The sequence below is a fragment of the Liolophura sinensis genome, chromosome 2 (assembly GCF_032854445.1).
Source record: "Liolophura sinensis isolate JHLJ2023 chromosome 2, CUHK_Ljap_v2, whole genome shotgun sequence".
In the NCBI taxonomy this organism is placed as follows: domain Eukaryota; kingdom Metazoa; phylum Mollusca; class Polyplacophora; order Chitonida; family Chitonidae; genus Liolophura; species Liolophura sinensis.
In genome coordinates this window covers 789,925-807,068 of record NC_088296.1, presented here as the reverse complement: position 1 = coordinate 807,068, position 17,144 = coordinate 789,925, and the positions used below count along the sequence as shown (strand labels likewise).

Below are 17,144 nucleotides of genomic sequence, written 5' to 3'. Positions count from 1 at the left end.
TTGTGGTTCGTGGCGAACACAACCACTTTCTAACATCAGCTTGTGGTTTATGGCGAGAACAACGACTTACCAGCATTAGTTTGTGGTTCATGGCAAACACAACCACTTTCTAACATGAGCTTGTGGTTTATGGCGAACACAACGACTTACCAGCATTAGTTTGTGGTTCATGGCAAACACAACCACTTTCTAACATCAGCTTGTGGTTTATGGTGAACACAACGACTTACCAGCATTAGTTTGTGGTTCATGGCAAACACAACCACTTTCTAACATCAGCTTGTGGTTTATGGTGAACACAACGACTTACCAGCATTAGTTTGTGGTTCATGGCGAACACAACAACTTACCAGCAGTAGCTTGTGCCACATGGTGAACAGAAGAGCTTAGCAGCATTAGCTTGTGATGCATGGCAAACACAACAACTTACAAGCATTAGTTGGTGGTACATGGTGAACACAACAACTTACAAGCATTAGTTGGTGGTACATGGTGAACACAACAACTTACAAGCATTAGTTGGTGGTACATGGTGAACACAACAACTTACAAGCATTAGTTGGTGGTACATGGTGAACACAACAACTTACCAGCAGTAGCTTGTGATACATGGTGAACGACGAGCTAAACTCCGTCCTTGTGTAAGACGTCAGATTGGGAAAACGACTTGTCACACTGGATTCTGGAGAACACGTGACAAAGGACGGTAGTTAGAACATGTTTATGATTACAGAATAAAAAAAAACAGGAGAGTACAAAGTAATAAAATTCTTCATTGTGACAACTGGGCTAAACAAGTTCTCTTTACTCAATTTTCTCGGGAGTAAGAGATGTTAACACACGAGTCATGTAAGAGGGAAAACATGTCCCATTTCCTTGAGAATCGGAGGGAAAGTGTACTGTATCGTGAATTCGATAATAAGCATTCCCACATTAGGGTCAGTCCCACCGCTTTCCATAAGGATAAAAACCGAATGTGATCGTGAATCTGAAAGTTAAAACAGACATTCTTATACTAGCCGTGAACAAACCTACACACACCACAGTTCACATTTACTAGCTTCACACACTACACCTAACACTTACCAAATCCACACGCCACAACTCACACTTACCAAATTCACACACCACAACTCACACTTACTAAATTCACACACCCCAACTCACAATTACCAGGTCCACAGACTCTAACTCACACTTACCAAATTCACACACCCCAACTCACACTTACCAAAATCACAGACCACAACTCACACTTACCAAGTTCAAAGATCCCAACGCGCAAATACTAATTCACACCCCCAACACCTCACACACCGCCACAAATCCTTACAAAATTCACACGCATCCGTAATCACTTGCCATATTTACACTTACCTCATCAATATACATTTACGTAATTGACATGCCCCAACGCAGTTACCCTTACAAAATCCATACACCACAGCCCACACTTACCAAATTCACCCCTTCCCCCGGACACTTACTAGACCCCCCCCCCCCCCGCCAAACACACACACTTACCAAATTCCCACACCCGAACTCACACTTACCAAATTCATATACCCCAACTCACCCTTCACATATTCACATTCTCCCCCACAAAAATGACCAAGTTCATCCCTCCCCTACAAACAATTATCAAATTCACATACCCCAGCACACACTTACCAAATTCACACGTTTCCCCAAAGCGGTCGATAGAGCAGTAGCACACTCGCCTGGGAGAGGTAGTGGCCTCTATGTCCACACATCGACCACCGCCCAGACAGTCAGTATCTGTCCAGCAGATGTCTGAAGTGGCAGCGGAAAGACGATTTATTGTTCCATTGATCGACTGATTGTTACATAACACCGTACTCAGGAATAGTTCACTTATACAAAAACAGTCAGTTCCATGGGTGGAGGAAAGCGAAGTAAATGGGGATAGGTGACTACCAACTTTTTTCGCCTTCCTGATGTATTGGAGAAAGTATCAAAAAAACACAGGCAAATATTTTCTTGTGGATGTACACAATAAGATCAGGTTGCTTACTTTTTTCCTTTGAATGTGTACAACAAGATGGCGTTTGCTTGATTTTTTTCTGTGGATGTACACAATAAGATCAGGTTGCTTGTTTTTTTCTTGTGGATGTACACAACACGATGACATTTGCTTGATTTTTTTCTGTGGATGTACACTATAAGATCGGGTAGCTTGATTTTTTCCTGTGGATGTCCACAATAACATAACGTTTGTTTGCTTTTTCTTGTAGATGTGAGCAATAAGTAAGGTATGCTTTGTTATTTCCCTGTTGATGTACACAGTGAGATCAGGTTGTCTGCTTTTTCTTGTGAATGTACACACAAAGATGAGATTTGCTTGCTTTTTCCAGTGGATGTCGTGTGGATGTACACATTAAAATAAGGTGTGCTTGCTTTTTCCTGTGAATGTACACACAAAGATGAGATTTGCTTGCTTTTTTTTTCCAGTGGATGTAGACAGTCAGATGAAGTTTGACTGTTTTTTTTCCAGTGGATGCAGACTAGAAGATGGGGATTGCTTGCTTTTCCCCGTGTACACAGATAATTAGAGGGTTTTTCTTTACTTCTTTGATGCGGATGTAGACAGAAAGGTAGAGTTGCTTTCCTTTGTTCGAGGTGACAGTGGACAATAACGTAGCATAGCTTTGTTTGCTGTAACAGTGGAGAATATGATTGGTTACTTACCTTTATTCTGACATCTGTCACCGGAAAAGAGTTTGTTACACTGACACTGCCCGGCCTGGTAATCATAAGTACCGTGGCCGGAGCAATCTGGGGCAAAGGAAGAGGCTGAAACAGACATCTAGCTTGTCTGAAAACACTTAAAACAGAACAGAGATTCGAACCACAAACAAGTGAAGCCACGGAAGATACGTAATTGAGGCAAAATGTCTTTGTCTGACGCGCATTTCAATCACATTTAGTCGCGGTTAGCCTTGTTTCGTCAGCTATGATGGCAATAAAGACAAGTTTATATCAAACTTCGACCAAAGATCAATAACCATAAAAAGACTGTCAGATTCAGCCTTCGAAAAACATAACAATCAAAAATAATTTTTAACCTAAACTCAAAATGAAATTGTAGTAGACTCGTCAAAATTGATTAATAAGAGCTCTTAAAACCCATTAGGAACAGACATGAATTTGTGAACATCAATTACCTGGGAGTATATCAATGTCTGCGCATGACCAAAACATGTACTGTCCTCCCCATTCTGAAGCTTGTCGTCTGAGCCGGAGTGTACAGTTATTACAGGTGAAGTCTGACGGCAAGTCCACCGTGTACTGCTGCCGTCTGTAATCAGGGAATATATAACTCTGAGTGTACACTTATTACAGCCGAAGGCTGATGGCAAGTCCACCGTTGACTACTGCCGTCTGTAATCAGGGAATATGTAACCCCGAGAGTACAGTTATTATAGGCGAAGTCTGACTGCAAGTCCACCGTGTACTGCTGCCGTCTGTAATCAGGGAATATATAACTCTGAGTGTACACTTATTACAGCCGAAGGCTGATGGCAAGTCCACCGTGGACTACTGCCGTCCGTAATCAGGGAATATGTAACCCCGAGAGTACAGTTATTATAGGCGAAGTCTGACTGCAAGTTCACCGTGGACTGTTGCCATCTGTAATTAGGGAATATATAACTCTGAGTGTACACTTATTACAGCCGAAGGCTGATGGCAAGTCCACCGTGGACTGCTGCCGTCTGTAATCAGGGAATATGTAACCCCGAGAGTACATTTATTATAGGCGAAGTCTGACTGCAAGTCCACCGTGGACTGCTGCCGTCTGTAATCGGGGAATATATAATCCCCAGAGCTCAGTTATTATAGGCGAAGTCTGACTGCAAGTCCACCGTGGACTGCTGCCGTGTGAACAGTATTTCTGGAGTATGTAGTTGTGCCGTGAGATTACTCTTACCGAAGAGCCACAGAAACGGCCGGAAGTCTGTCCGATTTACGGTATAATGAAACGAACATGTACTGCTGTTCACACTTTGTTCGCATCGACGGTGTTCAGATGAATTTTCCCACAAATTAAGTTACCTCTTTTTAGGCCGACATAACTCAAGACGATCCGTGGCTATCACACAGAATCACAGAAAAGACATTATCAAATTCTACACAACTGTAGCCCAATTTCGATCTTCAACCATCGATGTGACAGCATCAAACTTCATTCAAGTGAGATAATCCCTATGCTCTCTGTCATACACGCTCCTGCATTTATATTTGGCAGGGGATGTATAAGGTCATGACCTCAAGGTAAGCCTCGTTCAAGCAGCATGATGGCGACTCCACAAACTGTTGTTGTGAGTCTCAAAACTGTTTACTTCAATACAGAGACTGCTTTGTTCACGTTGACTTAAGCCAGGAAAGTCAAAATACGCGTGTGGACAGTGGTAAGTATTCCTTACAGTAAATCAGAGACATTTGTGACGTTTTCTGTAAGAAACTCTCGCAACTGAGAGTTACCCACTCCACTTACTCACTGATTGTACAGCTAATACGTACACATGTCGGCAAGACAACTTTTATTCTGTCTCTGACTGTAACTGGAAAATGTACAGCTTAGGGTGTACAGTTACAAACGTTACCAAGGTGAATGGGTTCTTTCTACTCCCAGTAGAAAGTCAGGTAACGGACAAAAGTCACGAACAAATTCCAGACAACAGAAACTTATTTAGAGGAAACAATCTATATTAGATATTTATTTACTTATTTATTTGTTTCACTGGATATTTTTTACTGAAATAAAAGCGGCCAGGCTTTATATTCCTGACTTAAAGCGGCAGAGGCGATCGATGACAACAACCTCATTTGAAAAGGGCTGCGTTTAGGTTAAATGTAGTTTACTAGTATCTTACAATCTCGCCTGCCTCGCGACAGTGGCTTAGACTTCCTTGCAGTGGAACTGTTAAAATCTCCCAAATACAATAATATACACAACAATGAATTTTAAATCGCTCTCCTCAGGTTGACTTGAGCACAGGGTCATACTTCTACCACAATAACTTTCTTCCCGAGTAACTGGTTACTTACACAAATCCGTGGAGAAAGAAGGCTCTGCCCAAGTCAGGCGGCAGGCAGCCAATCAGATGTGAATGGCTTAATGTTTATGTTGTTGTTGCATCCTGATTGTTCATCCGTCGAAACACTGTAAGCTAGAACTCAGATAACGCGGCAAAACGAGGGTTTTTTGACGAGTGAATCAGTAACTAAATATATTTGAGCTCGACAACCCAAAGCAAATTCAATTAAATAAGACAATGTCCATAAAAAAACGTTGGAATGTTGGAGATGCTTAAATGATACTCACGTGGCATCCCCCGAGATCCATGTAGATGCCGTGAGCTGACGTAACATGTAGAATTGACCCACTTCCGATTCGTCAAGTAGTTCTAGGTTAAATCCTCCCTAAAACGTAAAGGGCAAAGGGCAGTGGCGAGGCACACACATACACACCCACCCACCCACATACACACACACACACACAATGAACCAGGAGTCTCCCACCAATTCGTTCGCCGTGAGTTCAAGTCCAACTCATGTTGGCTTCCTCTCCGGCCGTACATGTCAAAGCCTTCCATAAACCTGCGGATGGTTATAGGTTTCCCCGGACTCTGCTCGGTTTCCTCCGATCATAATGCTGACCGCCGTCGAGTTAGTGAAAATAGAACACCAAACAAATAAATAAATAAACACAAAAAGCTCGCCACAGGCAACGTTCAAAATGATACAAACGCCCTGCCGTACACGCACAGTAGCCTAGTTTTGCTACAAGTAGGTTTACTTCGCCATTGAATTGAAACGCGTATACCCCATTGTGATACACTGAAATAGTATTCACGTGATATGGTTTCTTGTATGTGCATATTTATATTTAATACATACGGACATTACTGTACGAGTGCACGGTACGAGTGCACTGTACGAGTGCAAGTTTCTGCACGCTATTTCATAGAAGAGAGGCAATATGAGAATGTATCAGATATCGGTATAAATGTTGGATCCACTTTTTATTTCGAGGGTGGAAGAAACCAGAGTGCAAGAAGTGAGGCACATATCAACTGGATGACTTTTGTTAATGGAGCTGTCTATTTAAACTTTCGTATGGCATGTATGATGAAGACTTTTGTCAGCGTGACATACGTATATTGCTACCAAGCGTTAACAGTTGGTAAAGACGTATGTGTGTCCAAGGCATGACACCCGTGACACAGTCAGACAAATAAATGTAAATAAATAAATAAATCAATAAATAAAAAAATAAATAAATAAATAAATAAATAAATAGAATGTACTTCGTTCATAGTTTTTTTAGATATAAGTATGAATGTTTTTGTTTTAAGTCATAATAAACAAATACAAATTATGTTGTGAAATTCTCGAGGGGACGCCTAAACGTGACTTGTTCAAATTAAAATCTATTTTCCCCCAAAATGTTTGCCGAAATCGATATTAATCTGGACTGTAGCTATGTACGACAGTCTGAAATACAAGGTCGATTACAAAATGGTTGAAGTTCAATATGGACACCTTTAAGAAAATCACATTTCGTGTATAATGCTTTTCCATGATTTCCTTATATAAATGCATTGATCCGTGACGTTGTTCACTGAGCTAATATCAAGTACTTTCTAAGTTCACAATTTTTTACTCTCGCATTAGCTGTAGTATTCTTGGTCCATGTTTACTCCTGTATTAGATACTTATCGTTTATTCGATTGGTGGTTTAAGCAGAAATAAAGAATATTTCAGAGCATGTTTATTATTATTATAAAAAACGAATATTCCAAGATAGGGCGCTGTCCGACAACTTATATCTAAAAAAAACTATGAAGGAAGTACATTCTATTTATTTATTTATTTACATTTATTTGTCTGACTGTGTCACGGGTGTCATGCCTTGGACACACATACGTCCAAGTTTCTTTTGGACGTCAGTATATATCCACCTGGATATATTACTGAGTTCGATGATGTATAAAATATTTCCACTTTGTAATGTGATTGAGTTCGATGATGTGTGAAATATTGCCTCTTGGTTATTTAACTGAATTAGTCGATTTGTGAAATACATGTATTGCCACTTTGTTGGGTAACTGAGTTAGATGATGTGCAAAATATTTCCACATGTTTATGTAACTGAATTAGTTGACGTGTGAAATACGTGTACTGCTACTAGTTATGTACAGCAACGGCGTTACATCATGTAAAATATTACCTCCTGTTTATGTAGCTGGATGTGGCTGCACTTTGCTATTTGACTAAGTTACATAATGTGTGAAATGCGATGTGTGAAATATTGCCACTTGGTTATGCAACTGAGTTAAATAATATGTAAAATATTTCTACTCGCTTAAGTAGCTGAGTTAGATGATGTGTGAGATATTTCTACTTGTTTATTTAACTGAGACGAATGAGGAGTAAAATATTTCAATTTGGTTATGTGACCGAGTTAGATGAGGTGTGAAATAATTCCACTTAGGTATGTAACTGAGTTAGGTGATGTAACATATTGCCTCCTGGTTATATAATAAAGTTCGATAATGTGTAAAATATTGCCACATGATGGTGTAACTGAGCCATCTGACGTTTAACTGAATTATGAGTAGGAAATGATGATCTGAGGTGTCATCACGAAGACATAACGTCAGCTTCAAATTCCTTGTTATATCTCCTCCTCCACGCTCACACACTTGACTCAATCCACTTACCTCACATCCTACACTCATCTCACACATTGCTGTTATCTCACACATTGCTGTCATCTCACACATTGCTGTCATCTCACACATTGCTGTCATCTCACACATTGCTGTCCTCTCAAAAATTGTTGTCACCTCACACATTGCTGTCATCTCAAACATTGCTGTCATCTAACACAATGGTGTTATCACACTCATTGCTGTCATCTCACACATCGCTGTCATCCCACACATTGCTGTCAACACACACATTGCTGTCACCTTACACACTGCTGTCAACTCACACCCTGCTGTCATCTCACACATTGCTCTTATCTCACACATTGCTATCATCTCACACATTGCTGTCATCTGACACATTGCTGTCACCTCATACATTGCTGTTATCTGCCACATTGCTGTCATCTCACACATTTCTGTCATTTCACATATTGCTGTCAAATGACACATTGCTGTCATCTCACGCACTGCAGACATTTCACACACTGCTGTCACATACACATTGCTGTCACACAACACGTTGCTGTCATCTCACACATTGCTGTCATCTCACACATTGCTGTTATCTCACACATTGCACTAATTCGTAGAGCTCATCACCTCTTAACGAACCAAATTTAACGCCTTTGTACAGTTTTACCCATAAATGAAATGAAAATTACCCTCTTCAGTGGTAAAAATAATAACTTGGAGAAAACATTTGAGTATGTTTGAACATATGTGCCGTAATATACAGAGATTACAAAGACCAGACATTGCCTCAGGCAACACAAGAGCTCAGCGTCTTTACACGTGTTCGTTTAATTACCATGGCAGAACCGTATCTGTTGCCTCAGCAGACTAATTATAATTAAGTCACTTTATGTAATCGGTTAGTGAAGCTACAGAGCACCTCGCATATCAATTTCAGTATGCTTTAGTTGTTCAATTATGAAGTCACAAGCAATTGCATTCATGAGCTGGGACCCAGTTCCGTATGGATCTGATGCACGTGAGTTTTTTAGGGAATACTTGTAGTGAATTCCTATTCCTGCTCCAAGATCTTTTCATCAATACACGGGCACAGCACAATAGGCTGCATACTTGACTCATAATCGTCTTGTTGTAATACGAAAATTACCTAATTAAAGCTGAAGAAAACATAAAAATCATTTCAAAATTAGATGAAAAGCTTGCTAATATGGTCTTTATTTTTTAAATAAAGAGGTATATATGAAAATATTTTTATGGTGGGTATTTGGGACCACCATTGATATTTATCGTCGTTGGATAATAATGTTGTAATAAGGATGTGATGCATGTCTAGTAAATATATTAAATTGTAAGTTTGTTGTTTATATCCAAACATATGTATTTAATTAGAATTATGATAATATTTATGTGTATATTAAAAACGTAAATATATCAAAATCCAGAATGAACTCATTGATTGGCCGAAAAGACCAAATTCTAGTGGAAATATATTAATTAAACATGTGGTACATCCTCATTAATAGCATTATTACGGAAAAGGCTATTTACACGAAAAGGTGGTCCCAAATACACATCGTACAAAAGTTACTTTCAAGTGCTTTTTCTGTGTAAAGAAAATTCGAAAACGATATGGACAGCACATTTACAATTACCTTTGCACACTCTTTCACCTGAACTTTATGCAGTTTTCATGTTTCTCCACATTTAAGCCAAAATTAGATCACAGGTTCACATCCAAGCTTACCTGATGTGGATATCCAAGGTGCCACGTGACGTTATAACTCCGCCCAGCAAACCAGGTGGTCCGAGGGCCATTCCCTGTAATACAGAGATGAACATAGTGATTGATGAACTAACTGATTTATTAGATGTTAGTTTATTAGATGTTAATACAGTTAGACGAGTATGGTGTTATCACGCGGAATCCCGAGAACAAATAACACGCTGATACAGTGACATGAGTATTGTGTTATCACGCGGAATCCCGAGAACAAATAACACGCTGATACAGTGAGACGAGTATGGTGTTATCACGCGGAATCCCGAGAACAAATAACACGCTGATACAGTGAGACAAGTATGGTGTTATCACGCGGAATCCCGAGAACAAATAACACGCTGATACAGTGAGACGAGTATGGTGTTATCACGCGGAATCCCGAGAACAAATAACACGCTGATACAGTGAGACGAGTAAGGTGTTATCACGCGGAATCCCGAGAACAAATAACATGCTGATACAGTGACACGAGTATGGTGTTATCACGCGGAATCCCGAGAACAAATAACACGCTGATACAGTGAGACGAGTATGGTGTTATCACGCGGAATTCCGAGAACAATTAACACGCTGATACAGTGAGACGAGTAAGGTGTTATCACGCGGAATCCCGAGAACAAATAACATGCTGATACAGTGACACGAGTATGGTGTTATCACGCGGAATTCCGAGAACAAATAACATGCTGATACAGTGACACGAGTATGGTGTTATCACGCGGAATCCCGAGAACAAATAACATGCTGATACAGTGACACAAGTATGGTGTTACAACGCGGAATCCCGAGAAGAAATAACACGCTGATACAGTGACACGAGTATGGTGTTATCACGCGGAATCCCGAGAACAAATAACACGCTGATATGAGGAGAGTATGGTGTTATCACGTGGAATCCCCAGAATAAATGAAAGACTCACGAGGGGAGTCTTGTCTTCTTAAGCAGATATCAGAGAACAAATAACACGGTGATATCAGAAGAATTTTGTCTACTTAAGGCTGATTTCAGAGAACATGTTACACGCTGATATTAAAAGAGTTTTGCCTTGTTAAAATGTTTGAGTCATGTTCATAAAGAAACATAACCTACTAAAAATCTGGCCATTATTCAAGAAAATACGTTCTTATTTCTAGGGGTCGTAGTGACAACGCCCGGCAGGCGCTTAGGACCCGTTGTGCACTCAAATATTTGTTGTTGAGTCTCAGCTGTCTTCCACCATTGTGGTGACCATATCTGGACGTCGTATATGGAAAAGTGACTTGGTTAGTGATTTAAGCAAATAAATAAATAAATAGGTAAGTAAATAAACGAATGATCTCTGGTTTGGCGATAAACCATGTAATTCAGCGCGATTGTAACTTGGATATGTATATGTTATCTTGTGGTATTTTGTATGTAGGCCAAAGCTGCATGGATAGTATATGTTATGTTATGGTATTTTGCATGTAAGTCAAAGCGGTTTGCATGGTATATGTTACGTTTGGGTATTTTGTATGTAGGCCAAAGCTGCGTGGACAGTATATATTACGTTATGGTGTTTTGTATGTAGGCCAAAGCTGCTAGGATAGTATATGTTATGTTATGGTATTTTGCATGTAGGCCAAAGCGGTTTGCATGGTATATGTTATGTTTGGGTATTTTGTCTGTAGGCCAAAGTTACGTGGACAGTATGTATTACGTTATGGTGTTTTGTATGTAGGCCAAAGCTGCTAGGATAGTATATGTTACATTGTGATATTTTGTATGTAGGCCAAATTGGTTTGCATAGTATATGTAACGTTATGGTGTTTTGTATGTAGGCCAAAGCGGTTTGGATAGTATATGTTACGTTGTGGTATTTGGTATGTAGGCGAAAGCGATTTGGATAGTATATGTTACGTTGTGGTATTTTGTATGTAGGCGAAAGCGATTTGGATAGTATATGTTACATTGTGGTATTTTGTATGTAGGCCAAAGCTGCTTGGAAGACTGGGCTTATTATATGACAAGGCTTAAACATAAAAGACTACAGCTCAAAGAGCAGAATGTCACTCTTGTCTCCTAACGATGGCTGGAGACAGCAAATGACTAGAGTGTTTAATAAACAGCTCCGTTCTCCTAAGGGAAAGAAGGATGCGAACGTAATAAGTTGTGAGACAATGGTGATGTAGGTATATAGGGCGGTTTTTTAAACAAAATTCGACATTTTGCTGTGTCATTGTATAAACAGGTGCCTCAAGGCAAAAAAAAAGGCGATAGAAATGCTCTCACGGTAAAGGGAGTGGGGGAGGGGGAGGTGGTGAACAACAGAAGCGTCACGAATCAAATGTAAAGATAATGAATGCAGAGCGAAGAACGCTAATGGAGATGGTGAGAAGATATTTATATTTTGAGGGGTATTTTTGTAAAAAGGACCGGATATTGAATTGCTTCTTGCTCAGTATTTTACCCCACAGTCATGAATATTTGAATCAGGTAGACCATATAATAAATAAATATAGATGTGTACCATAGAAAGTAACACCATAACAGCGACGACAGTGTGATAGCTGTCAAATGGTCAGACCTAACAGGTGAAATATTATCTCAGTCAGGGTTATATTTGATCTGTTCGTGTAAATGCATAAATCGTAGCAATTTACGCCCTCTCGCACCATGGTTTCGAACATGGCGTTGCTGCGACTGATTCTGCCATGGTGATTCTGCGACCAGTCCCGCGCTCTGTCCACGATTTGCCGGCGAGCAAAAGTTTTTAAAATGTTTTCAGCTATGTCGTAACCTGGTCGCAGGTCCGTTGTCACTGGCTCTTAAGGGAGAACTTTAGTTCGTCGTAAATACAACAGTAGCTCTAACAATTGCGTGCGCGTGACACACCCGTTCATAGTGTGAAGGCTTTAATGCAAATGGCAAATAGGTAGGAATTTTTAACCTCATGGCCATCAGCAAGTTGTTGACAGATGTTCCCACGTACAACCGGAGAAGAAATCAGCATGAACTGGACTTGAACTCACAGCAACCGCATTAGTCAGAGACTCATAGCGCCGCGCTGCCGCACTATTCACCTCGGCCACGGAAAACCCATAACGCACCATTGTGAGCGCGCTATATAATAGAAAAGGCAGCCTCATCGATTGGCGATTTGCCAACTGTACCTGGTGTTATCACATTTATTATTGTAAGCATGAACAGCTGCTATAGCTTCAAATTAATATTTTATATATTTGGGATATATTAAGTTATTATCCACTTACCCAGGTGATTTAAACACACATGTACCCATCATAATCAAATGTACTGCATACTTTTGTCCGTATTCACTGCTTTACATGTCAGATTTATTGAATATAATAATGTCAGAAGTGTATTTGTTTTTTATTTGCTTGTGTTTAACGTCACAGGAACGAAACTGCATTGGTCAATGACCGATCGGCGACGGAATAGCATTGGTCAATGACCGATCGAGGACGGAATAGCATTGGTCAATGACCAATCGACGAGGGAATATCACTGGTCAATGACCGATCGAGGACAGTATAGCACTGTTGAATGAACGATCGAGGACGGAACAGCACTGATCAATCACCGATCAAGGACGAAACAGCACTGGTCAATGACCGATTGAAGACAGAACAGCACTGGTCAATCACCGATCAAGGACGGAACAGCACTGGCAATGACCAACGAAGGACGGAACCGCACTGACCAATGGCATATCGAGCACTGAACAGCACTTGTTCACGACCGATCGAGCATGGAGCCTCAGTGGTCAATGACCGACCGAAGACGAACCGCACTGACCCTTGGTTGATCGATGACGGAACAGCACTGGTCAATGACCGACCGAGGACGAACCGCACTGACCCTTGGCTGATCGAGGACGGGACTGCAGTGGTCGATGGGCAATTGATCGCCTAATGAAACAACTACTAATGATGTGTTAATCTCTGTAAACTGCCGGAGGTCATCAGCGGTGTTCGGGCCCCGGTTACAATGCGAAATTGAAACAAAATAATGATGCAGGCAATTAATTACGGATTGGAAGATTTATTAAGCTTTAGTATTATTTTCAGAGTGATTTACACTATTAAACAAGATTAGTTAGTTTCAACATTTATTACTCCTCGAAATGCATTCACTGAGGAAATGTTTAACGTAAAGAACTCTGGACGACTACACAGCGGACTGTGTAAAGGACTTAAACTATTGAAACCCTGCGTAATCGACAGCAAAAAAAAAATTAAGAAAGGACTACGAAATGAACTCTGGAAAAGGATATGTAATGAACTAATGAATTACAGTGAGATTGACATACTAGACTGTGGAGGGGAAAACACAATGACTACGCAAAAAAACCTCACACAGAGCGGAGGGTGAAAGAACTTGGTGATGAGCTATATATTGTATGCACCTTGAGAATTACAAAAACACAGACCAGAATGTGGAACGGAAATCGCAACCCAGTGTAATGAACCTTTAAAGGGCCACGTAATGAGCTACTTAATACATGAACTTTGAGAATGAAAAAGAAATAAAAACACTTGACTGTGGAAGGGAAAATGCAATGACTATGCGGAAAAACACGCGTAATGGACCGTAGAAAAAATGTACACGTACAGTGAGTTCTGCAATGAGATGCGGAAAAAGTCACGAAAGATTCACAATATGGACTGTGAAAAATACTTGGTAAGGGATTGACAAAAAGCACTACGTAATGGATTGTAAAAAGCACTACGTCATGGAATTGGGGACTGGGACAAGCAATAGGCTTTGGAGTGGAGCGTGGTAAAGCTTACGTGATAGACAGGAAGAAGGCTATATTACGAAGTGAAAGGCTTTGAGTAATGAGTGGGTAATGAGTAGGTAATTAGTGTGCTATAGAAATAATACGAACAAATTCACATAAAGTATCGACTGTAGTAAAAAAAGGGCGAACAGAAAAGGTAATATAGAAGGCTCCATGCATGTTACATAACATACGTGAATGTTACATCACATGGGTGGATGTTACATCACATGGGTGGATGTTACATGACATACGTGGATGTTACATCACATGGGTGGATGTTACAAGATATACGTGGATGTTATATCACATGAGTGAATGTTACATAACATACGTGGATGTCACATCACATGAGTGGATGCTACATAACATACGTGGATGTTACATCACATGAGTGGATGTTATATCACATGAGTGGATGGTACATAACATACGTGGATGTTACATCACATACGTGGATGCTACATAACATACGTGGATGTTACATCACATGAGTGGATGTTATATCACATGAGTGGATGGTACATAACATACGTGGATGCTACATAACATACGTGGATTTTATATCACATGAGTGGATGTTATATCACATGAGTGGATGTTACATCACATGAGTGGATGTTACATCACATGTGTGGATGGTACATCACATGAGTGGATGTTACATCACATACGTGGATGCTACATAACATACGTGGATGTTACATCACATGAGTGGGTGTTATATCACATGAGTGGATGTTACATCACATACGTGGATGTTACATCACATACGTGGATGTTATATCACATGAGTGGATGTTACATAGCATACGTGGATGTTACATCACAGGAGTGGATGTTATATCACATGAGTGGATGCTACATCACATACTTGGATGTTACATCACATACGTGGATGTTATATTACATGAGTGGATGCTACAAAACATACGTGGTTGTTACACCACAGGAGTGTGATGTGGATATTACATCACAAGAGTGGATGTTACATCCACAGCACAGGAGTGTGATGTGGATGTTACATCACAGGAGTGGATGTTACCTCCACATCACAGGAGTGTGATGTAACAACCACGTATGTTTTGTAGCATCACAGGAGTGTGATGTTACATCCACCTCACAGGAGTGTGATGTGGATGTTACATTACAGGAGTGGATGTTACATCACATGAATGGATGTTACACCACATGAATGGATGTGGGAAATCTGAGAGAACATTAAGTTTAGTCTACATTCTTCTTTTAGACTACTGACACTCATAACTATATTTTGTAATAGACTGTGATGATAAATTAAACACAAATACGTGTAATGCAGAAATTAAGGTATAGCTATATATGACAAATGTAAAATATCATCTGAGCTTGGCTACAAACAAAGATTATCTGTGTTGATGTGCTCTGTATGTGGACAATACCCACACCAAACAGCCCGAGGGAGACGGGATCCAGTTACAGGGTGTTAAAGCGTGTAAAATGGCCTTCATGCCCAACAATTGTATCAGATAACGGGACATTGTGTGGGAATTAAACAACGAAATATGCGGTAGAACACAATAATAGAGAAATTAGGACTGAGACATAAAAACAGTCAATTGTAATTATTAATAAAGACAATTAAAAGCCATGGCTTTAGGGGTAATCTGGGCGCTGCGATGCACTAGATTGAGGTAGATTAAACAATCCGCCAGCTTCTAGCCTGGATTCTCGCTTGGATAACACAGATGGGGAAAGAGATAAGAATATACAATTATAGAGTTTATATAAAAACAGGATTTTGGTTTGAACAGGGTTAGTGAATATGAGTGATGAGTTATTTAAGTGTTTGATTTCTGTCCTAAACACACGTGTTTTCTGCATTTCCACATACATGAAAAGGAAAAAAAGAGAGCCGATATTTTAACTTATCCCATATTCAGACACTACCACCAGCACCAAACACTTGACTGTCTGTCTACAACATCTGTGACGGGTGAATAGTCACATATTATATGTTTACATTTTGTATTTCGGGTGTGCCGATGTCGAATTTGCCATTTATTTCCACAAAGCTGCAACCATGTGGAAAGTGCTATGCAAGGTTAAATGGAAAAGCTCAAACTGAGCTTTAGTCTAGGCAATACTCAGGAGCGGCATTCTAAGAATATCCCAAATCAGCGCTGATTTTGTATAGGCTAGCATTATTGTCAGACAAGTGCTCACTTAGCGTGTATTTGTTAAAAAGTGGTATAGCTGAACAAAAAAGTACATTATACAGTTAAAGAAAAAGTAATATGTGTTCATCTGAAACGCCGAAGTGTTTCAGAATGAAAGGGAAAGTAGTCGAATTTTTATATTTTGGCTGCAGACCAAATAGTTATACATCGTTCTATTCTCGTATTAACTGCCCTGAAATCTGACTAGTAATCCATTACTGCTATGCCCAGAGTGGCGAGATGAATATAGCTTTCTTGATTCGAACTGTCAATATAATCTGTTTACAACATGCAAAATCTACTCACTTTTGGGCATACCACATGGTCCAATTGTACGCACATTGTCTAGAAAGTCCAGGGCGAACTTCCGGGCAGGCGGGTAGGTTAGGGCCACATGAGCCAAGCCTGGCCCGATACAGACACAAATGGACAGAACACCGGTCAGGAAGACGTGAAAAGTTCCCATGACTGACTTCAAGATTACTGCCAAGACGAGCGCTGAGAGTGAGCTAGAAAGATTACGTGTTGATTTCAAGTCTGACTGGCTTGCTGTGACTTGGAAATACCTCAACAGGTCATGCTTCACCGAGTTGAAAGCGCTCACCTCAATGCCTCAGGTGTGGTGGGCCATTCGCGTCAATATATCTGGATATATACTCTTTACAGCGCATGTACTGTTCTCTCGCTTCAC

The 17,144-nt window shown here is 40.2% G+C and overlaps 1 protein-coding gene across 2 annotated transcripts in view; it reads right to left on the bottom strand.

Annotated features, from left to right (window-relative positions):
- The window catches only part of LOC135462746 (uncharacterized), a 29,717-nt gene extending 12,791 nt beyond the window's left edge, over positions 1 to 16,926 (bottom strand). The window contains exons 1-7 of one of the 2 annotated variants that reach the window (XM_064739981.1): positions 16,760 to 16,926; positions 9,457 to 9,530; positions 5,348 to 5,445; positions 3,186 to 3,319; positions 2,710 to 2,814; positions 1,672 to 1,794; positions 591 to 682 (exon numbers count right to left, since the gene is read on the bottom strand). In XM_064739981.1, the coding sequence (XP_064596051.1) occupies positions 591 to 682; positions 1,672 to 1,794; positions 2,710 to 2,814; positions 3,186 to 3,319; positions 5,348 to 5,445; positions 9,457 to 9,530; positions 16,760 to 16,919 (786 nt within the window). In that variant the 5' untranslated portion in view covers positions 16,920 to 16,926. The remainder of the gene's footprint in view (positions 1 to 590; positions 683 to 1,671; positions 1,795 to 2,709; positions 2,815 to 3,185; positions 3,320 to 5,347; positions 5,446 to 9,456; positions 9,531 to 16,759) is intronic. The other variant, XM_064739982.1, reaches the window with a different exon arrangement.
- Between the last annotated feature and the right edge of the window lie 218 nt (positions 16,927 to 17,144).